A 25098-nucleotide genomic window follows, 5' to 3' on the forward strand; every position below is an offset into this window, starting at 1 on the left:
AGAATGCAGTCCAACGTATAAAATATTCCAAATACATAGGAATTTCCCAGATACTGCTGCCACCTACAGATAAAACTTGTTGAGTGGAAGGGCAGTGCAACTGAATGCCAGTGTTTGAACACACACACAGACAGGGGCCGCCAGGGAGAGTCATCCTTGAAGTGAGTTATCTAATCAGCTGAATGTAATGTGAGCATACTAATATCCAAGGGAACAATGTGAAGGGAACGTGTTAAAGCTTATCATGGCACTGTTCAAAGGCTGCCAAAAAACTAGACTATACGCTTATTCACACAATATGAGATAAAATGACACTTTTTAACAAAGAGAATAACATTTCATCGAGGCCAAGGGGTAACATTGTGTGAATTATTATAATTCATTGGCTGCCATTGACCGTGACAAACATTAAATCCATTTAAAGTGGGATGGATGGCGCTACCACCCTCTCACTTCAAATGAATTGGATGTCTAGTAATGACAAACTTACTTAAATTCACAGGTTACTCAACACTTGTGTTATATACTAGTATCGGTGTCAGTACTGATACAGCACTAAAATGATGCAATCGACGAATACAAAGAAATAACGTGCAGATGCTGTGCATTTTTTACTAGTTTCCAAACGCTGGTTGCCTCGCCCAAGATACCCGCCAGCTATGCATGGACAAAAATGCACTTTGTGCACAGCCCAAGATGATGATCCAGTCGTGTGGCATTCAATCATCTTTCTGCTGTGAATTTAAATTAGTTTATCACTAGCAGACATCCAAGCCATTTGATGGATTTGGACGTCTAATGCCGTCAAAAAATAAAATTTGTTGCATCCTCTGGCCAAGATCTGCATATGTGACGCCAACTAAGTGGAAGTCATTCGCTACCAACGCTCCTACTTCAAATGGATTAGAAGTCTAGTGCCGTCACTAGCAGACAATGAGTTCAGCGGTCTCTGAACAAGCCTTGATAGCAATTACTTTACATTCAACTGAGTACTGAGTAGGAGTGGGAACCTCTTGGTACCTCACGATACGATACGATTTGTGATACAAAGCTCACGATAACGATGATCTGACGATATGTCAATACAATGATTATCAATACGTTGATCAGGAAATCATTCAATGATATTCTACAAACGACTAATAAACAGAATAACAAGCTTCTGCTGTGAATTGGAATGAGGTCTAGCAGACGTCCAATTCGTTTGAACGTCGATGGCCGTCAGTGGGAACCAATGCCAGGCAATGAGGTAATTTTGGGCCATTTAAGGTACAGTGCCTTGCAAAAGTATTCGGCCCCCTTGAATCTTGCAACCTTTCGCCACATTTCAGGCTTCAAACATAAAGATATGAAATTTAATTTTTTTGTCAAGAATCAACAACAAGTTGGACACAATCGTGAAGTGGAACAACATTTATTGGATAATTTAAACTTTTTTAACAAATAAAAAACTGAAAAGTGGGGCGTGCAATATTAACCGGCCCCTTTACTTTCAGTGCAGCAAACTCACTCCAGAAGTTCAGTGAGGATCTCTGAATGATCCAATGTTGTCCTAAATGACCGATGATGATAAATAGAATCTGCCTGTGTGTAATCAAGTCTCCGTATAAATGCACCTGCTCTGTGATAGTCTCAGGGTTCTGTTTAAAGTGCAGAGAGCATTATGAAAACCAAGGAACACACCAGGCAGGTCCGAGATACTGTTGTGGAGAAGTTTAAAGCCGGATTTGGATACAAAAAGATTTCCCAAGCTTTAAACATCTCAAGGAGCACTGTGCAAGCCATCATATTGAAATGGAAGGAGCATCAGACCACTGCAAATCTACCAAGAACCGGCCGTCCTTCCAAACTTTCTTCTCAAACAAGGAGAAAACTGATCAGAGATGCAGCCAAGAGGCCCATGATCACTCTGGATGAACTGCAGAGATCTACAGCTGAGGTGAGAGAGTCTGTCCATAGGACAACAATCAGTCGTACACTGCACAAATCTGGCCTTTATGGAAGAGTGGCAAGAAGAAAGCCATTTCTCAAAGATATCCATAAAAAGTCTCGTTTAAAGTTTGCCACAAGCCACCTGGGAGACACACCAAACATGTGGAAGAAGGTGCTCTGGTCAGATGAAACCAAAATTGAACTTTTTGGCCACAATGCAAAACGATATGTTTGGCGTAAAAGCAACACAGCTCATCACCCTGAACACACCATGCCCACTGTCAAACATGGTGGTGGCAGCATCATGGTTTGGGCCTGCTTTTCTTCAGCAGGGACAGGGAAGATGGTTAAAATTGACGGGAAGATGGATGCAGCCAAATACAGGAACATTCTGGAAGAAAACCTGTTGGTATCTGCACAAGACCTGAGACTGGGACGGAGATTTATCTTTCAACAGGACAATGATCCAAAACATAAAGCCAAATCTACAATGGAATGGTTCAAAAATAAACGTATCCAGGTGTTAGAATGGCCAAGTCAAAGTCCACACCTGAATCCAATCGAGAATCTTTGGAAAGAGCTGAAGACTGCTGTTCACAAACACTCTCCATCCAACCTCACTGAGCTCGAGCTGTTTTGCAAGGAAGAATGGGCAAGAATGTCAGTCTCTCGATGTGCAAAACTGATAGAAACATACCCCAAGCGACTTGCAGCTGTAATTGGAGCAAAAGGTGGCGCTACAAAGTATTAACGCAAGGGGGCCGAATAATATTGCACGCCCCACTTTTCAGTTTTTTATTTGTTAAAAAAGTTTAAATTATCCAATGAATTTTGTTCCACTTCACGAGTGTGTCCCACTTGTTGTTGATTCTTGGCAAAAAATTAAAATTTTATATCTTTATGTTTGAAGCCTGAAATGTGGCGAAAGGTTGCAAGGTTCAAGGGGGCCGAATACTTTTGCAAGGCACTGTACTTTACCTGTTGATTTTCAGTTACTTCCTGTTGAATTTGGGGTAATTTATGGGTCACTTCCTGTTTATTTTGTGCTACATAACAGGAAGTGACCTGGGAATCACCCAAATGAATAGGCAGTGACTCAAACTCAACAGGAAATGACCTGTAAATGTCCTAAAATGAATAACAAGTGACCGGTAAATGCCGTGAAAATCGGACAAAATGATTGAATGCTCTGGTTTCGAACGAACGAATGTTTCTAGTCTAAATGGATTGGGCGTCGAGCACCGTCAATGCAGCCTTAGAGTTAACTGAGACACTATTATAGTGGAAGATTTTGGTAGCAACTTGTTGGTTTATTTGTTTATTTTTTTAGACATTGACACATTTTTAAAACGCTATCTCGATACTTGGCAGGAGCATATCGATAACCTTTGAGGATACAAAGTAACATGATATATCACCATTTCGATATTTTGTCACACCCCTACTACTGAGTATGAAGAATATTCAGTATTAAAGAAAAAAATATGTAATTTTTTTTCAAAAAGCGTATCGGTACAGTATTGGCATCGGCCGCTACCAAACACCTGGTATTGGAATCTGTATTGGAAACTAAAAAATTGCATAGGTGCAACAGTCACGGAGCGTCACTAGACCTAATACAATATTGGGGCACGGGGGGTACTGGCAAGTGAGCAAATTTTTTAGCACTTATCCGACATAAAAAGTCAGAAATACAGTTATAAACTATATGCAGTATAACCAAACGAAAATCCAAGTTTTTGTAATAAAGGAACATTCTTTTTTTTTTCAGCCATCAGTATTCAAAACCAAAATTGGGACATTCCTTGTTGATAGCAAATTCACCTCTGCTCATGTTCATCAACTTTCATCACTCCTTCACCTCTTCCTACACTCTGCTGCTCTACTTTGTCTGGACAGAAATGGGAATATATCACTAAGTGTTATGCAATGAATCAGTGCTTCTCAACTGGTAGGTTTTTACTTAAAACTGGTTTATGTTGCCTAGGTGGGCTACCTAGCTTACCTCTCATTCCTCCTTGCTGATTTATCCTTGCTGCAAGCAAATAACTTTCTAATATCTATTTGCAAGAGTAATGCTGTTTGAGTCAAATAGAAATTAAATTATGATACATCATGTTACAGAATACAGGGACTGCAGGAACAAATAAAAGGCTTCTAAAACAGCTGGAAATTATCGTAAGCACACACACAAAATTGTTAGACGTTATTAGGCAATTATTTCATACAGATTGATTCTATTCATTGTGGTCATATACAGTAATCAAATAGCAATAAAGAGCATCAGTGTTGATACAGTTCAAATACCACATATCATATTAACAATAGTAGACAAAGCTCGTGAGTCAGAGCTTCTCACTCAAATTGCATTTAATTGTCATTGTATCCATTGGCAGTTAGCTAAAGGACGGCAGCTAATCTGATACTTCAATTTACGACCAGAGTAGTTTACCACAGTTAACTGCCTGATACGTAAAGAGTAAAGTGAACCATATAAATTCACAATTCAACCAACCAAACAAACATCAACACTGAGGTAACGAACAAGATTGATGGGCAGTTTATCTGGCACTAACCTGTAAAGCAGGTTGGAAGTTGTCATTTGTACCGTCGACTGTATGATTGGCACACACATCGTAATATTGATGCTGAATTCACGTCTTGTTGGAGTAATCAAAAAAAATATTTTCTATTACATGGTGTCTACAAACAGTCACTCAACTTGTGATGTATCACTGGAGCATTAAAATAAGTTACTGTTCTTTGTAGCAACCATGTTTTTATCCGACATCACGACTTTACAACACATCAGAACAATTTTCCAACTTAGGAACTCAGATCTCCCGACACATATGAAAGCAGCATATCTCCACAAGGTGTTTCGCGGATGTATCAACTCATATGCCTATCACAGCCAAAGTTACGTGGATAAATGACCATATTAAGCAGCCATGTGCAGATTGTGTATATGGAGTGAATAGAGTAACATGACTGTATTAAATAGGCACATTGTGTATTTTATGTTATGTAGACTGAAGAATCCAAAGTATTTTATTTATTTTTACGGGTTAAATTTATACTGGGGCAGGCGCTCCAGTGAAACATTCTGGCGACGCCCATGGCAACAGTACAGTGGTACCTCAACATACGAAGTTAAAGGCCAAATGTGAAGTAAGGTTGGCCAACTATGTTTTTGAATAATATCAATGGCTAAACAATTATAAGCATGTTTTCGTTTTTTTTTTTAAACACAACCCTTCCAGATTCTTTGTTTAACCCACAGCAACGCCCTTGACAACGAAAATGCTTTTCTTCGACAATCTTCGGAAATCTTTGGAATTGACGTCACACCGAGAACTGCGAGGGAAATCCGCCATACACACAGTATTGTTGCATTGCTTCTCGGTAAGATGCCACAGCGGTGTATGAAAGAAAAGATGTATGAGTGGCTGAAGGATAGCAGTGCACGTAAATGGACATCTTTTGTTCGCACTAAGCGAATGAATTTCAAACCATCATCGAGTAGTGTTCTCTGCTGCAAACACTTCGAAGTTGCCTGCTTCCTCAACCGGTCTGCTTATGATCAAGGATTTGCCTAAAAGTAAGTGTGATTTTTGAATAGATGACTGATGACTTTGTCAAAGCAAAGCTGCCAACTGTTGTGGAATGAACAGTAGAAGCTAGCGATGTTAGCCGAAAGCTAACTCGTGGCAATCCCCGATCATAGTTGTTGTTGCGTTCGCTAGGTTAAGCGTGTTTAAATTGTGCGTCATCGACGATCTTGTCCGAAAGGGTTAATCCACTGTCAATCGGGAAAGGGGTGTGGATGTGCATATAAGCGGGTCAGCGTCGCGGTAATTCACGGTCACGTTGCCGTAAGAGACACACACCGCCGGTGAGTTTGTGCACATTTATTTGTATTTGTATTATGTATTTCCACCTTCATGCTTCAAGCGTTGCATTGCTTTTGGACGGTTCGGCGTTTCTGTCATGGTGATCGCATGATAGCCTTCTAGTTTGTGTTTTTCAAGAGCCGCTGACAGGTGACAGCTGACAACTAGCGTGTTGGTTTAGCGTAGCTATTGAATCAATCTCGCAGCGAATCAGCGAGTGGCGCAGGTCACGCAGTGAATCATGGGAACTGTAGTCTCGGGACAACACTGAAGTGGTAATCTGTTCGCTTGTGTGGAAAAACTACATTTCCTCACGCCATTAGACGCCACTTCTACAGGCTCTATCTATCGCTCCGCACAGCCTGCCGAGAGCCCCAAGCTGTGTTCGTACTGCTAGCTCCATGTGTTAATAAAGAAACAAAGTTGTCAGCACGTCGTGTGTTCGAAACCTTTGTCAACAAAAAACTCATAACAAGACACTACTGTATGCACGATCCGTTTAAGAGACGCTGGGACTGGAGAGCTGTGAGTAGTAGGAGGCGAGAGGGTGAGATGAGCATGAAGCAAAACTCTGTGGTTGAATGTGGTTGAATGCAGTCCGCTATTATTTTGTTTTCTTATTGTTGCCACAATAAAGTGGAGAAAGCCATCAACGACTCATCTCCTTCTTTCCCCCCAACGTTTTTATATTATTATTTTATATGCACGAGAGCTGCCGGATCTGCCAAAATGAACATGAAGTCTGATTATTATTTTTTTTAAACAATGTCATCAGATAGACAAAAACATAAAGTTATGTGCAAATGCCTGCATCTTCAAATCATGAAATTAATAACAGCCTATATCTTACCAATCTTGTAATCTCCATGGGTCTTGTCTCCATTCCATGTCAGGTAGTCTAGGCGCACTGTTTGCATCCTGATTAGCGTCTGGCTAACACATGTTAGGTCCAATATAAAATTCCAACCTCTTCTTTTTCCTCCAACTCTTCAAAAACTTGGATCTCCTCCCTTGTGCTCGATCTATCGCTTATATCGCTGTTTGAATCAATGTTTGAAGGGCTTTGTATGGCGGCCGTATGGAGCGCTGCCATCGCTGTTCTCGGTGTGACGTATCACTTCCGGGTTCTTCCCCTTTCAGGCTCGAACTTCGGAAACGCGATTATTTTGTCAAATATACAACATATAAATTATTTCTTCATGCTTTATTTGTTGGACAATGTTTAATTACTTTAATTGTGACCCTATTTGGCATGTTATGAAATTACTTCACATTTGGTCTTTAATTCGTTCCAGGACCTTGTTTGTAAGTTGAAATGGTCGTATGTCGAGCAGGATTTTACCATGAGAATACATTATAATTCCATTAATTCATCCACAGCCCGAAACCGACACTAAATTCTTATTAAGTGCTGCTGTTTCTATTGCAAATAGTAATTACAAAGAGCAAAACAAATACATTATGAATAAAAATCGTAATAATAATATAATAATAGTAATAACAATACTAATAATGCCTGTAATAATGTAACATTCGGGTTCTAATGTGGCAGTTGTATTTTGCATCATGCACCTAAACGCACCGCGGGGCCGACGGCAGAGTGAGAGAGAGTGCAGTTGACATATTACTTTCTCTTTTAACGTCCTGTTGTTGCTGGCAGTTGGCGTGTTGTCTTGCACAAGTTCTGAAATAAATAATTAAAAACCTGACGAAGCTGGCGATCTCTTTGGCAATGATACCACAATGAATAATTGTCACCTTAACTCATAAAGACTGGCCAACAGAGATCGGAGGAGTATTGTCAAGTAGTTCACAGACCCGCGCCTCACGCTCATATTTTTCCATCATTCCATCTTCATTTCAATGGTAAGCCTCGCCTTTTTTCTTTTTTCACCATCTGCTTTAACATTCTTGGAACCCATGTTGATTTCTCTCACAAGAAAATCTGCCGTGCCTCCGCCTTGCAGGAAAACAATGAAATTGCGATGCCGTCATAAATAGTCGTATTTCGAGCATGTAGTTGGATGTTGAAATAAATGGCGAGTCAAATTTTACGTCGGATGTCGAAAAGATCGTGTGTCGAAGCAATTGTATGTCGATGTACCACTGTAGTTCTATCACTTTAAGGCGTGTCTAATAAATATGTAATACAGTAAACTTTGCAATACACATTGCAATAGTTTTATTCTAAATACAGCCACATAAATACTGAAAACTAAAACTACTTTGTCTTGATTATAATTCTTAGAGTTGCAGTTTTGTATTTTTGTGTCTGTATTGTAAGCACAAAGCCAAACACACAATTGTAAGAACAAAGCCAAACACACAATAAAAGTGCTTCCCCATCTCCATATCCCCACTAACCACCTAGGCCTCAGAGACTGAGAAATTGTGAAAGCTTCTCGACAATTTTATCTCAGTCAAGCTGAGGAATATAATAAAGTCAAACATTTCCACTTCATATTGTTTCTGACAGTGAACCTTGTCAGAGGCGGAAGTAAGTAACGTCTTTTGAAAGACACAACAGAAGATGGGCAAGATGAATATTTCATATTTTCAACACTATAAAAACTTTAAAGAAACGGTGAAAGGATTCTTTACATGAATATATGAATAGTTTTAGGGGTTTTGGGGTGCTTTGAGAACAATAATCCTTTGGTCCTTGATCAAACTCCAGATTTTTTTTCTCCCCTATGAGCATGTTTTCTATGTTGTGAACAAAAAAACCCAACAACAACAACAATCACATCTGGGTGCATGCTATTAACTCTGTCAGTGTTTAGTATAAGCGTTACAACCTTAAGCCGCAGCAACTGTCAGATGAATAAATAAGGTCTGACCTGTAAGTGCATTATGTTGACACAATTGAGTAGTGTGTGAACACGCAGTAAGTCAAACAATATACTGTATTCTTCCTCTTCAAAGTACAATGTTAAGTATAATGACTTTTGCCAGGAAAAAACAAGTGTCCAAGTTTGTTCTCTCAGACATCAAGTAAACTCTTGAAAAGACTTAAAGTCTGGAGAGTTGCGTATTTAGAGCTCTGATTAATATTCCCCACCACTATGCAGACTATAAATTGAAAACTTTGGGTAGCTGGGAAAGAGGAGGATTATACCTGCCTGACTAGCTTCAAATGAAAACCATTGTTACAGCAGCTCAGCCGTAATTAGAAAGAGAAATTACTTTGAAAAAAATGGCTTTGGAACAGCTGGTGACACATAAACGCTCTCTAATCCAATCAAAGTAGCAAGGCTCCAGGCTGGTATGGTAAAGTACCTACTACTACTCCCCATCATTCTCAGGTATTAGAACGAGTCAATGATTGCTGTCTTTGTAACGTGAGCCAGTAGAAGCTAAACTTGCAATGCCCAAAGTATGTATAATACCTACTGCCAGGAGTTCTGAGCGCAATAAAATGCATTTATGTTAACTGATTGGCTGCCATTGACTGCTATAGATGTTCATTCGTTGCTAGCCCTCCCAGTTCAAATGTATTGGACGTCTACTAGTGATGGACTAATTTATTTTGCTGCAGAAAGATAAAAAGAAACCACATGATTGGCTAATATAGAAGACAGAATTCAACAATTTTAAACAGATCCACCGATAGAAAGACTTGTAATTCTTAAATGATAAACGTTATTATGAGTTAAAATAATTTGATATTGAAACCCCTCTTGATGTTTTCATTTTTATACAATTTGAATTGAAAAAATTTAACTAGTAGGCCGCCATTGTTGTTGACGTCACATGGTTAAGCTGCCGGGTTTCCAGAGTATGACTCTAGCGACATAAACATGTCATCGGTTTAACCCTTTCAATTTCAACCCTATAGGAACGTAAACGAGCATGACAGCAGTGTAGATATTTCACAAAACGAGCAGCAAAAGCAAAATGAACAGGAAAGACGGGATGAGGCGAGAGTAGGAAAAAGAAAACGGTGTTCTGCCAAAATGTGCTTCACCGGCGAAATGTCCTATAGAGGCGAATTTGACATCCAAAGTACTACCGTACACTTTAAGCTTCTTTTGTTTAGATGCATACAGACAGAACATACTAAAGATGCCTTAAGAAAATACTTAAACGTGTCAAATATGGGTGGTTTAAATATGCTACGTGACTAATGTGGTCAACAGATCAACAATCTGCTTTGAAGCTACCATAAGAAAACACAATGCATAAAAGTATGAGAGGGAAACACATGCAAAAGGTATTTTGAGGTAATGCAGGTCAAAACATGTACAAAATATTATAGATTTTTAATCATTGGCAATATTTTTTGTTTCTAATAACATATTTTAGTAAAAGAGAACAATTGTGGCATATTAGAGCCTACAAATCTTTAAGTCCGAGGTTTCCTTTAAAAACTATCCTCGTTATTTAGGGCCAACAATCTGGCCTGGATTTGCATGAAACGAAACCAGATCATTAGTGCCTGCTTCTCAGATTTCCAAAAACATAATCATCTTATACTTGTCTTCATTTTTATTTAACAATGCCACCAATCAAGTCTCACCTTAATTCCCACGTAGTCTACAGGAACAATGGGTCGCTCTAGCGTGGGCAGTTTGGCCTCGTCCACATCCTCTCCAACCATCACTTTGGTGGCTACATTTATGAAGTCCACACCAATTGTTTTCGATACAAAGGGGAATGAACGTGATGCCCGCAGATTACATTCTATCACCTAAAAAGAACATACAATAGACAAACAACAATGCATTAGGTCTATCTTCAGTCTTTACACAGCCACACCAATGGAATTGATTACCTACCATGACATTGTTTCCTTTAACCAAAAACTGAGTGTTAAATGGGCCTGATATTTCAAATGCTTGAGCTATCTTCCGGGTCACCATTTTGACCTGAGAGGATTGAAAAATACACAGGACATATGGTGATTTTGTATTAACACCAAGTCACTATTATTGCTAATTAAATACAACAACAACAAAAAAACGCATTAATGGTGCTCACATAAATGGATATCACATTTTGAGTCATGTGGGCTAAAATATATATGCATATATACTGTATATATTTTTTTAATTAAAAAATAATGATAATACATTAGAAAGATAATACTGACAATTAGCTCATTGGCTTCAATTCATGGTGTCCAATCCATTTTTATTGGAAAGGTTGGCAGAGATCATTTAATTGTTAAAAAAGAATTATTTTTTTGGTGGGGGGGGCTCGTTTTTTATTTAAAAAAGTTTTTTATTTCAATTAAAAATAATTTTAAAAAAATAATAGTTTTCCCCTTTTTTATAAAAAAATGAAATAATGAATGATACACATTTTACTTTTTTTTTTTTAAAAAAAGCTCATATGACAAGTTAAGCTTTTTTTAATGAATAAGCAAGTACTTACTAGTTTTCTGTTTTATTATTATTATTATTATTTTTTTTTTTTAATTTTATTTTATTTTATTTTATTTTTTTAAGACAATGCTATTAATTCACCGGCTGCCACTGACAGAGCTAGACGGCCAATCAATTTTGACTTATCGCCGCGAGTCTCTTCAATTCAAACTGGATTAGACGTCTAGCACTGTCAGTAGTAGCCAATGAGTAAAATAAGTGCACTATGTTTTGGTTCTATTTCCAACAACATTCCAGGAAAAACTAAATTTCAAATGAGGTTTATTGCAGTATGATTTAATGTTCAGTGGTTTAATGGTGGTGAAGTAATTCGGCCCCAAAACCCAAATTTTTCCAGTCTGCAAAATAAAGTCAACTCAGTATACTATATAAAATTATGTTGCAGTCATTTATCAAAAGGAACTAAAAGGTCTTTGGGGGAATTATAATTGCTCATTAGCATCGAGCCAGTATTTACCTTCTACATTGTTGAGCACAGAAAATGTGCCACTGTCTGTGCTTTTGTGGAGCATAACTGACCTTTTCTAAGGAACCTTGGCTAATGGTCTGTGTTGGCAGCATTAAGGTAGCGTCTCCTGAATGTACTCCGGCATCTTCTACATGCTCTGTTATCGCATGGACCAGTACCTAGACACAAAGATTTGGTCACACCTTGATAAATCCTATATGTGGCACTCATTTAAATCGTTGGTTGTCATTGGCGGCGCTAGATGTCCAATACAATTATCGTACAGACCAAAAGTTTGGACACACCTTCTCATTCTTGCGTTTTCTTTATTTTCATTAGTATTTGCATTGTAAATTCTCAATGAAGGTAATAAAGCTATGAATGGAATTATATGCTCAGCAAAAAAAAGGTAACAAAACTAAAAACATACAAAGTTAATTCGTTCCAGGACCTTGTTTGTAAGTCGAAATAGTCATATGTCGAGCAGGATTTTCCCATAAGAATACATTATAATCCCATTAATTCGTTCCACAGCCTGAAAACCTACACTAAATCCTTAATAAATGCTGCTGGTACTACTGCAAATACCAATTACACAGAGCAAAACAAATAAATTATGAATAAAAATCAGAAAAATAATATAATAATAGTAATAATAATAATAATAAAAATAATAATACCTGTAATAATGTATAATGTATAATGGGGTTCAAATGTGGCGGATGTGTTTTGCGTGGTGCACCTGAACACACCACGTGGCTGACTTGACAGAGTGAGGGAGAGAGGACTTATTACTTAATCTTTGTCCAAATGTGGCGGACAATAGGCATATTTTGTTGCACAAATTCTGAAATAAATAATTAAAACCCTGACGAAGCTTGGGACTTTTTGGCGATGTTCCCACAATAATAATTGTAACCTTAACGTATAAAGACTGGCGAACGGAGGTCAGAGGAGGAGCATCGAGATTCTAGACATTCTACGGCGGTATTGTCAAGTCAGCTCACGGATGCGCCCACCATACTCATATTTTTGTACCATTTTCATGGTAAGCCTCACCTTTTTCCTTTTTTTGCCACCTGTACTAACATTCTAGGAGACCAATTTTATTTCTCTTACAAGAAAATCCGGTGTGCGTCAGTCTTATGGGAAAACAAAGTAACTGCGGCACTGTCATAAATCGTCTTATTTCGAGCATGTCGTCGGATGCAGAAACAAATGGCCAGTCAAATTTTATGTCGGATGTCGAAAACATCGTGTGTTGAAGCGATCGTATGTCGAGGTACCACTGTATCTTTTAAGTAGCCACCCTTTGCTCTGATTACTTTTTTTTCCATACTCTTGCCATTCTCTTGATGAGCTTCAAGAGGGAGTCATCTAAAATGGTTTTTGACTTCACGGGTATGCCTTTTCAGGGTTGATTAGTGCAATTTATTGCTTTATCAATGGGGTTGGGACCTACATTTGCATTGCATTGAATGAGGTGTGTCCAAACATTTGGCCTGTACTGTATATACTGCATATTAATGCATTATGCATAATGTTCATGTAGTGCATTTTGTCACTGAAGCCAACAATAACAGTATACATAGATGCCCTAATAAAGAAAAAGCGGTAACACTTTACAATAAGGGTCCCTTAATTAAGATTAGTTAATGCATTTTTAGACAATAACTCATGTTTAAGTAACATAACAATAATTCATTCAATCGCTTATCTAACATTTATTAATATATTAACATGAATTAATCCATTAGTTAATGCATTTTAAGACAAAAACTAATGTTTAAGTAACATTACAATAATTAATGTAATTGCTTATCCAACATTTATTAATATATTAATTAATGTGAGTTAATGCATTAGTTAATGCATAACCAGACAGTAACTAATAGTTTGGTAAAATTAAAAATATACTGTATACAGGCCTATATAGGGCTAGGGTTAGTTAACATAAGCATTTATAATTTTTTAGTTTACGGACACACGTGCTTCAATTGGGGGGGGGGGGGGGGGGGGTATCTTAAGCATTTATAATTTCTTCGTAAAGGGACACATGTGCTACACTTTACAATAAGGGTCCAAAAAGCATTCATTCCTTTAACCTTAATTAAACATTACTGAATGTTTTTGGACCCTTATTGTAAAGTGTAGCACATGTGTCCCTTAACTAAGAAATTATAAATGCTAAGTTAACAAACTCTAACCCTAAACCCTAAACCCTAACCCTATATAGGCCTGTATATATTTTTAATTTTACCAAACCATTAGTTACTGTCTGGTTATACATTAACTAATGCATTATCTAATGCATTAACTAATGCATTAAATAATGCATTAACTCATGTTAATTAATATAATGTTACTTAAACATTAGTTATTGTCTAAAAATGCATTAACTAATGTTAATTAAGGGACCCTTATTGGAAAGTGTTACCGAAAAAGCTCGTGTACTGTGAAGAATTTAACACAGCAAATAATATGGAAATACTATACCTTCCCTTTACTAGCAACAGCATCCACTTCCACCTCTCGAGCACCACAAATAAATTTGGTTATCACCACCGGATGCTCCTAGAGAAAAGAAAGAAGATACTTTTACTTTAATAAGAAAAGAATCAATGGATGAACTCGCTCCAAGCCATGCATTTCGATTAGGCGCATTAGAATTCCAAAGGTCATGGTATGTTTTACTTTATCTGTCATAAAACCTGAAAGAAAAATACAAAATTAAGAAAGTAATATTGAGAAAGTTTATGATACTCACAACAACAGGAAATTTACTAATGTGAAGCTTAAATCCCATTGCCTAAGAAAAGCTAACAAAACAACAAAGAGTCTCGCTTTGGTGCACTGCAGGTATAAATGTGTGTGCATAAAGTACAAGATGTGTGTATTCTTCTAGCCCCAGGTATTGTATTGGTTTTTAGAAAGGGACAGCTGCCCCTGAACCACTTGGGGGTGCAGTGAAGAAAAAAAATGGGCACACTCGACTAGCCAACAGCTACATCAGCTGCTAGCAGCAGATAATTGAAAGCAGAGGGAGAACTCAGCATGAAGTGTACATGTACTGTATGTGTGTGCGTGCACGGTACCTGTTAGTCCATGTACATTAGAACCAAGGACATACCACTTCTCTGTCTGTCTTTTTCTTGCTCTCTGTCAAAAATGCATACTCAGTCAATGGGCACTGCCCCTCACCTGGGACACCTGGGTGGCCTCCTTCAAAAAGCGCTTCATCTCATCCTCTCCATGTGCGACGTTCATTGCCGAGCCACTGATGAAGAAACACAGGCGGAAAGAAAATTATTGAGGCAGAAGGCCACATGAGAAGAGGAGATGCAAAGAGAAGCGCATAAAAGCTTCAAACACTCATTATCTTTCTGTTGCATCACCATCGGGAACAAGGTCTGGAAACAGCAAAAGTGGCGAACAAGAGATGTACCAATTGAGATGAAAAGCACTGCGGGCTCTTGAAACCAAGTTCATAAGTTTTTCTGGGAATTTGCTTTGTGATGTTAGAGTGCTCGTTTAGTTCTCCTTCTGAATAGAAAGAATGGGCTGGACAAAAGACGAAAAGTAATAAAGGCCATTGGTTTGGATGAACACAGCCTGAATTATTCACATATTCGGTAGTTCCAGAATGTTCTTATATTGTGATATTTATTCAAACCATAAATGTGTGGAACATAATGCACATTATATATTCAGTATGATATTTCCTCTTGAACAACACACATATTTTGCACTGTGTTACTTGTTTAAAATATTTGCTCTCCAAACAAAATCTTTTTCCAGTGAGTAGATTTTCACATTCTGAATCAACTTGTTTACATAGAATACAACATTATCACTACATCATGGTGGTAGCGTTGTCTTGCAGATTTGACATGTAATTCAAGTGGTTTAAATTTACCAATGGTAGATTTTTGTCTCCCTGCAGTGTCAGGGGTTTGTCTATTTTCTGAACATTCTGTCAAGCATGTTCCCAGCAAGAGTTTTGTCGAATACCAGGAAAATAAGTATTTGAAAACCCTGCGATTTTGTAAATTCTCCCACTTAGATATAATGGGTGGGATTGAAATTTTCATGTTAGGTGCTTGTCCACTGTGAAAGACAATCTAAAGAAAAAAAATCCAGAAATTCCAGTGTATGATTTTTTTTTTTTTTTTTTACAACTTATTTGTATTATACTGCTGCAAATAAGTATTTGAACAGCTGTCTATTAGCTAGAATTGTGAGACTCAAAGACCTGTTAGTCGCCTTTAAAAAGTCCAACAAATAAGTGGAGTGGAGGTAGAATTTTTGAGTCCGACTTTTTAACCTCTTTGAGACGGTTATATAAATACCTGTCCAACCCATTCAATCAGGAACTCTCCAATTACTAACATGGTCAAGACCAAAGATCTGTTCATAAACACCAGAGCCAGAACTGTAGACCTCTACAAGGCTAGAAAGGGTTATGGGGGAATTGCCAGGCAGCTTGGTGATATAAGACCCACCGTTGGAGCAATTATTAGAAAATGGAAGAAGCTAAACATGACTGTCACTCTCCATCGGACTTGGGCAAGATCTACCTTTTAGAGTCTCAATGATCCTAAGAATGGTGAAGAATCAGCCAATAACCCCACAGAAGGAGCATGCTTTGGGGGTGTTTTTCTGCACATGGGACTGGACAACTGCACTGCATTAAGGAGAGGATGACTAGGGACATGTATAGTGAAACTTTGGGAAATAACCTCCTTCCCTCAGTTAGAGCATTGAAAATCGCTCGTGACTGAGTCCTCCAACATGACAATGGCTTGAAGCAGACAACCAGAATTACCAATGAGTGGCATCGTAAAAAACATATCAAGGTTCTGGAGGGGCCTAGCCAGTCTCCAGACCTAAACCCAATAGAGAATCTTTGGAGGAATCTAAAACTCTGTTTCTCAGTGTCAGCCCAGAAACCTGATTGATCTAGAGAAGATATGGGTGGAGCAGTGGTGCAAAATCTCTACTGCAGTCTGTGCAAACCTGGTGAAAAGTTACAGGAAACGTTTGACCTCTGTAATTGTAATCAAAGAGTACTGTACCAAATATTAACATTGATTTTCTCAGGTGTTCGAATACTTTTTGCAGCAGTATAATACAAATACTGTAAAAAAAAAAAAAAAAAAAAAAAAAAAAATTAAAATCATACACTCTCATTTTGGGGTTTGTTTTTTTGTTGTTGTTGTTGTTGTTGTCTTTCACAGTTTACAAGCACCTACCATGAAATCTCAAACCCGCCCATTTCTAAGTGGGAGAACTTGCAAAATCGCAGGGTGTTGAAATACTTATTTTCCTCACTTTAGCTGTCAAATATCAGTTAAACATTTTTATGTACCGTATGTGTGTCATGGGTGGAAGCTCAAAATAACATTCTTAGTAGTAACATACTACTAGCAAGTATTAAACCTTCTAACCTGAGCACTGAAGTTTACCTGAGAACATAGGATGGACGCAGTAGGCAGGGATAGCCAACCCGGTTAGCGAAGGCAAATGCATCTTCCTGAAAAATATATATATACACACAATTATAACTCCGGTTAACTTAAGGTACATCACTTTTCGAAATATTATCTAGAATTGCGAAATATAGCTGTACTTTTTGAATTGCAATGCAAATTGCCCATTTAAAAAAAAAAAAAAAAAACTGAATTAAAAAAAATAATAATTGAAAAGGTAAAAAGGATGTACTTCATCAACAATCAAATTTAAAATACTTGAATTTGAAAGAGAATGTGCATACTTTCAAAATGTGCAAAAGATCATAAAGAAAATTCAAATACATCTATTCTGATGAAGTCTAAAAGATGTCAAGACACAACCATCTACTGCATTCTGGAACAACAACTTAACATAGTCTTAAAACTAAAGCTAATGTATGCAATTTTGACTTGGCGTAGTTTTACAGTCTTCAAAAAATTAAGGTCAGTTTATTCATATTGATCATGACTCAGTAATTGAATGAACCAATCTTACCACAAAAAAGTACGTTTTCGCCATCTAGTGGTATAAAAAAATAAAAACACCTACATGTTCCTACTGTTTCATTCACTTTACACGTGGAACAGAGGGTGGAAGCAATCTCGCAGTGAATGATAGTCTGACGCTCTTTATTCACATCCTCATGTATTGTGAGTGTTTCTATATGGCATAAAAGCACCAACAACTGTAAGTGCTAGTCTGTGACAATTCAAATAAAGGTTTAGCTGTTTTTAATGGCCATCTAAATTGAATCAGAGAAAAAAGATGAAACATGATTAAAGCAACAAAACAGCACGAAATGTGTTGCATGGAACTGTGTGTTTGCTTGTAGCAGGACGCACCAGATGGACTGTGAGATGAATAAACGTATGCATGAATCCATCTCATCTTCCCTGCATGCATAGTAGCACTGTGGCAGCATGAGGTGAGAGATGACAAACATAGCATTCCTAGATTTTGGATGAGACATTTACACTACTAAATACACTTATGTAAAACTGAGCCACCCAAATGGTGATGTGTAGATGTAATTTTCTATGATTGTTTTTTGTGATGTAATAATCTTGGTTTTAAAAAATCTAATTATCTTAATAAAAAGATGGTACTTTGCTCTTTTTTGCATAGCGTAATATGATATGGTCTATGTAGTTTAAGGAGTTATGAACAGCAATCTCCAGGGGCCATCTACAGTACAATTGCATTAGTTCTAATTCATCAATTCCTCTTTTTTCTTAGCCAACTCGCACCTTTGCCATTTCTCAACATTCAATCATAATTATGCAAAAAGACAATCTTGACAGATGCAAGCACGTCACAGATCAGATGACATTATTCTCGCCAAACATAAATAACCTCTTTCAGTCATTCGGGGAAACAGATAGACAGAACAGTATCTGTGTACAATCTAATAGTTTTGTGGAACGTAGCCTGAGAGAAAAGTAATTGAAGGGACTTATTTTAGAAGATCTTCATATTTTTCAGTGTCCTTTATGCTTCGCTGAATGGTTTTCTATTCCTCCCAGGAATGTGGTTGAAGTCAAATGTTCAAAAGTCAAGAAAAGACTAACGCTTGGTTGATAGTCCAAGACAAAAAGGATACAGGACATTGCGAAACCAGAATAACATAACAGCCAATATAGTACATACAGTGGTATGAAAAAGTATCTGAACCTTCTGGAATTTCTCACATTTCTACATAAAATCACTATCAAATGTGAGCTGATCGCTTTCAAAATCACACAGATGAAAAAACAGTATCTGTTTAACTAAAACCACCCAAACATTTATAGGTTTTCATATTTTAATGAGGATAGTATGCAAACAATAACAGAAGGGAAAAATTTGTAAGTGCCCACCCCCCCCTTGGCAGCAATAACTTCAACCAGACACTTCCTGTAGCTGCAGATCAGTCCGGCACATCGATCAGGACTAATCTTGGCCCATTCTTCTCTACAAAGCTGTAGTAGTTCAGTCAGATTCCTGGGATGTTTGGCATGAATCGCTGTCTTTAAGTCATGCCACATCATCTCAATGGGATTCAAGTCTGGACTTTGACTTGGCCACTGCAGAATGTGTATTTTATTTTTCTGAAACCGTTCTGAAGTTGATTTACTTCTGTGTTTTGGATAATTGTCTTGTTGCAGCATCCATGCTCTTTTTAGCGTCAACTGTCTGACAGACGCCCTCAGGTTTTCCTGCAAAACATCCTTTTGAATTGAACAACTTTTGAATTAATTTTTCCATTAATGATTGTAAGTTGACCAGGCCCTGAGGAAGCAAAACAGCCCCAAATCATGGTGCTCCCTCCACCATGCTTCATGGTGGGGATGTGGTGTTGATGTTGGTGAGCTGTTCAATTTTTCCTACACACATGACGTTGTGTGTTACTCTCAAAAAATGTAACTTTGGTTTCATCAGTCCACAAAATATTTTGCCGAAACTCCTGCGGCGTGCCCAAGAGCCTTTTTGCGAACTTTAAACCAGAAACAATGTTTTTGGTTGGAGTCCTCCCATCACCGCACCATTCTTTGCCTTAGTTTTACATATAGTTGATGTGTGCAGAGATATTGCACTGTGCCATTAATTCTGTAAGTCTTTAGCAGACATTCTACGGTTCTTTCATTCTAGGCTTTTTTTCCATCTCTGAGTATTCTGCGCTGAACTCTTGGCGTCATCTTTGGTGGATGGCCACTCCTTGGGAGAGAAGCAACAGTGCCAAACTTTCTCCATTTGTAGACAACTTCTCTGACTATCGACTGATGAACATCCAGACCTTTAGAGATGGTTTTGTATCTTTCCCAGCTTTATACATGGCAGGTCTTCAGACAGCTCCTTTGACTGAGCGATGATACACATCAGACAATGCTTTTCATCAAGACAATTCTTACCAGGTGTGTGTTTTATAGTGGGCAGGGCAGCTTTAAACCACTCATCAGTGATTGGGCACACACCTGACTTAAATTGTTTGGTAAAAATTGGTTTCAATTGCTCTTTAAGTTTCCTTATGCAGAGGGTTCAATTACTTATTTTCCCCCTTCTGTCATTGTTTGCATGCTATACTCATTGAAATATGAAAACCTATAAATGTTTGGGTGGTTTTAGTTAAAGCAGACACTGTTTTTAAATCTGTGTGATTTTGACAAAGATAAGATCACAGTTGATGGTGATGTTATGCAGGAATGTGAGAAATTCTAAAATGTTCAGATACTTTTTCATACCACTGTACTTTTGTACTGCCCTATTATGACCTAATTACACTGGGAAACAATTTGGGAGAAAAGATTCTGTAGCTTTGGTCTGACAGCTGTTTTTGACTCATTTGTGGGTGCAGAATACATACTGTACCTGATCTCAGTTTTTCACTTATCACCTGAATAACACACAGTTTACCTACTTAGCCATATCCTTTGTTTAAACAGACAAAAAAAATAGTGTTAAACATTGCAGGCATGCTTGTTTCGTATTTCATTGTAATTAATGTCAATATTTGAATGAAAAAAAAAAAAAAACACATCTGGTTAGGATGCCCCCTGGTGCCTCCCTCAGGAGGTGTTTCAGGCATGTCCAACTGGGAGGACAGCCCGGGGCTGACACAGGACACGCTGGAGTGATTATCTCTGTGACCCGGATTCGGAAAAGCGGGAGACAACGACGATGATATACAGTGGTACCTCTACTTACGAACGTCTCTATATACAGAATTTTCAGGTTAAGACACGCCTCAACGGGAAAATATTGCCTTTTGTTTCGAAACTAATTTTTGGATAGGAAAGGCAATATGGCTGGTACTCGCAGCTCCCAAAGTTTACTGAACGTAACATAGTGATAGCTGCTCTGCCATTGGCTATTGCCTAGCATTCCTAGCATCCAGTTAGCTAAGAATGACTTCTACTTAATGTGTATGTATGTATCCCAACATCCTCTTCATTCACCCCTCATGCTCTGACAGATTTACATGAGCGCATTAACTTTTATTCTTTACTCTATTCTTGTTTTTTTTCCACATCATGCACAACTCTGTTTTTATGTTTATGCATTTATATAATTATACCATGTAAATCTTACATGTTTTGATGCATTATAAAAGATTTGCTTCTGAATTTTGCGGGGCTTGGAACGGATGATGAGCATATACATGTAAAATGGGTCTCCACTTAAGAATTTTCAAGTTACGAATCTACTTCCACAGCAAATTCATTTCGTAAGTAGAGGTACCGCTGAATATTAAAAACAAGGTTTTCCACATTTCTTTTTGGGAGCGTGCAGGGATCATGTAGTTCAAAAACATGGTGTGATTGACAAAAACTGAAATTTACAGTCAACCTTTTTTACTTTTCAGTGCAAGTTTTGATGGAATATGTGCAAAGTGAAGTTATCACCGAAAACTCAAAATATTACATCAGATGTTAAACTTAACTAAAGTTATGTTTAGTAAGCAGAACTCAACATTTTAAATGAACTAAACTTCTGTTAATTAAATCTAACTCAACATTTAAAGTAAACAGAACTTCTGTTGAGTAGTCTGAACTCATAATTTAGGTAAACCTGACTGAGTTTTAAGTACACACACACACACACACACACACACACATACAACAATACAATATTTTAGCTCCAATCTGTGACATGGGTCTCCTCAATGACAGCGCAATGCTCTAGAAACACAGGTTGAATATGCTCTTCTGAAGGCAGTGAGGCTAAGGCCAAGTTTACAAAATTTAACATTTCATATTAGCACAGCTAAACATTTTAAGTTGACCTGACTTGTCTTTTCAAGATCATCTTACTCAAAATGTTAAGTTTCACCCCTAAACTCGATCATTCATGTTAAATAATTTAACGCGTTAACCCTGTTAATGTGATGAGTTACCAATACTCAAAATAATAAGTGACTGAAGAGAACTTGAAAATTTGAGTAATGCTTACTTCAAATTTTATTTTTTACAGTGTGGATTTAAAACCCAAAATAGTTTTATACAGCTATCAGACCTAAAACAATAGCAATTGTATTCTTAGTGTTATACAGTATTATCATTATTTCTTACAAGAACATTAGATGTCAACCATTAGGGGACTTTGCAGGCCATGAATCGCTTAACACTATTTTTATTGGCACTGTCATAAAAAGGACATATTTTCACGTTAATATTTAAAATTGAAAAAAATCCATATTTTGGTTGCGTTCGCCTATTGTATTAATTATTTACGTTTCCTCTTACCAGAGAACTGAGAGCTTTCCACGGGGCTTGAGCTACACCAAGGTCATCTAAGATTCTGGAGAAAACAGAGCGCTCCTCAGCTCGGTCAATCTGTAGGGGACTTGTGCCCAAAATGTTTACCCCATTCAGGTGTAAAGGAACTGCAAGATTGTTGGGTATCTGACCTCCCACAGACACAATGGTGCCACTGCAATCCTGTAGGGCAGAGGAAGATGTGTGGGGAAAAAAAGAGTAACACAAAAGGAGGGGGAAAAAAAACAAGGAAAGAAAATAGACGGCAGAATATACTTTGTCAAGTTGAAATTCGACTGCCAAACACCTATCAAGCAAGATTTATAGACTGTGGCCAATTTTAATTATTTTGGCAACTGATGACACAGAGAAAAGATGAGACGTAAAAAAACAGTTCATCTCGGCTGTGCCATGGGTTTAGTTTATCACCCGAGGTTGTGTGTGTCAGAAGAAAAAGTGTTCTTGCTCCTTTTATTCACAGTTTGCGGCTCCCTTTTCAGTCTAGCGTATCCACTATGATGCTGTTTCCATGGCAATGTCAGGTAGATCCTGTAAATTGTCTTCATTATTCATGGGCTCGCTCCCCTGACCAAGGTTTATCTTCAAGCTCTAATGCCATACCACCAAAACCTTACACACATGCATTAAAACCAAGCCACTGGGTAGCTGTGATAATGGGAATTATGATAATGTGAGATCTCTGAACATACACACCTTTAACCCAATGACGGCGCTAGACGTCCAATCCACATTCGTGTATTCTCTCCTTTTAGTCAAAAACGGATCGGACGTCTAGCGCCATCAATGTCACTGGATGCTTAGTATTCACAGCTACACCATAAAATATGATAAGTTTACTTAAAATAAAAATACAAACTTGCTGCCTTAGAAAATGTATATTACTTAATTAGATGCAATTTATTTATTTCAAGTTTTAAGGACACAAATTAACTTTAACAACTGGATTATTGTAAATTGTTTATTTTGAGTTTGTAGTACTCAAATTAACTTGAATGAATTAGATTACATTTGGAGTTTGCAGTACTCAAAATAACATGAACTAGATTACTGTAACTTGGCCAATAGGCCCCCACATGGTGTAAACCGGAAATACATCTCGCTGACGATGGCACCAGCATATTAATAAGTAGTCTAGATGTTCTATGTATTTCTTGTTGCTGTTTGTGTATGTGTTTCTTTTCTTTCTTCTCTTGTGTTGCTTTTCTTCTGTCCCCCCATAATCCCTTCCTGTCCGCTGCTTTGTCATAATAAAAAGGTATTTTGAATGATCACAATGGGAGTATATCAGACTCTCAATGTGAAACATTAAAACTTTCAGACAACCCGGGCACTTAGACTTCCATTCTCTGTGTCAAATAGCTGAACAGGACAGGTTAAAAAAAGAAAAAAAGAAGATTACTGTAACTTATTTATTGTAAGCTTCCAGTACTGAGGTTATACCTTAATTAGCTTTAGTGCTACTCATTCATCATGTGAATTCATTTTTTTTTTACCTGCAATTATTCTACTATATACAGTGGGGCAAATAAGTATTTAGTCAACCACTAATTGTGCAAGTTCTCCCACTTGAAAATATTAGAGAAGCCTGTAATTGTCAACATGGGTAAACCTCAACCATGAGAGACCGAATGTGAAAAAAAAAAACAGAAAATCACATTGTTTGATTTATAAACAATTTATTTGCAAATCATGATGGAAAATAAGTATTTGGTCAATACCAAAAGTTCATCTCAATACTTTGTTATGTACCCTTTGTTGGCAATAACGGAGGCCAAACGTTTTCTGTAACTCTTCGCAAGCTTTTCACACACAATTGCTGGTATTTTGGCCCATTCCTCCATGCAGATCTCCTCTAGAGCAGTGATGTTTTGGGGCTGTCATTGGGCAACAGGGACTTTCAACTCCCTCCACAGATTTTCTATGGGGTTGAGATCTGGAGACTGGCTAGCCCACTCCAGGTCCAGGACCTTGAAATGCTTCTTATGAAGCCACTCCTTTGTTGCCCTGGCTGTGTGTTTGAGATCATTGTCATGCTGAAAGACCCAGCCACGTCTCATCTTCAATGCCCTTGCTGATGAAAGGAGATTTTCACTCAAAATCTCTCAATACATGGCCCCATTCATTCTTTCCTTTACATAGATTAGTCGTCCTGGTCCCTTTGCAGAAAAACAGCCCCACAGCATGATGTTTCCACCCCCATGCATCACAGTGGGTATGGTGTTCTTCGGATGCAATTCAGTATTCTTTCTCCTCCAAACACGAGAACCTGTGTTTCTACCAAAAAGTTCTATTTTGGTTTCATCTGACCATAACACATTCTCCCAGTCCTCTTCTGGATCATCCAAATGCCCTCTAGCGAACCGCAGACGGGCCTGGACGTGTACTTTCTTCAGCAGGGGGACACGTCTGGCAGTGCAGGATTTGAGTCCCTGGCGGCGCATGTTACTGATAGTAGCCTTTGTTACTGTGGTCCCAGCTCTCTGTAGGTCATTCGCTAGGTCTCCCCGTGTGGTTCTGGAATTTTTGCTCACCGTTCTTGTTATCATTTTGAGGTCACGGGGTGAGATCTTGCATGGAGCCCCAGATCGAGGGAGATTATCAGTGGTCTTGTATGTCTTCCATTTTCTAATAATTGTTCCCACAGTTGATTTCTTTACACCAAGCGTTTTACCTAT

General features: G+C 37.9%; 1 protein-coding gene across 2 annotated transcripts in view; it reads right to left on the minus strand.

The window, feature by feature from the left end:
- Positions 1–25098, minus strand: part of LOC130927179 (carbamoyl-phosphate synthase [ammonia], mitochondrial-like) — a 113698-nt gene that overhangs the window by 16728 nt on the left and 71872 nt on the right. For both annotated transcript variants that reach the window (XM_057852814.1, XM_057852813.1), the window contains exons 26-32: positions 22391–22585; positions 17126–17193; positions 14862–14937; positions 14157–14234; positions 11732–11839; positions 10604–10693; positions 10345–10515 (exon numbers count right to left, since the gene is read on the minus strand). In XM_057852814.1, coding sequence (XP_057708797.1) covers positions 10345–10515; positions 10604–10693; positions 11732–11839; positions 14157–14234; positions 14862–14937; positions 17126–17193; positions 22391–22585 — 786 coding nt within the window. The remainder of the gene's footprint in view (positions 1–10344; positions 10516–10603; positions 10694–11731; positions 11840–14156; positions 14235–14861; positions 14938–17125; positions 17194–22390; positions 22586–25098) is intronic.

The sequence above is a fragment of the Corythoichthys intestinalis genome, chromosome 12 (genome assembly GCF_030265065.1).
Source record: "Corythoichthys intestinalis isolate RoL2023-P3 chromosome 12, ASM3026506v1, whole genome shotgun sequence".
Taxonomy (NCBI): domain Eukaryota; kingdom Metazoa; phylum Chordata; class Actinopteri; order Syngnathiformes; family Syngnathidae; genus Corythoichthys; species Corythoichthys intestinalis.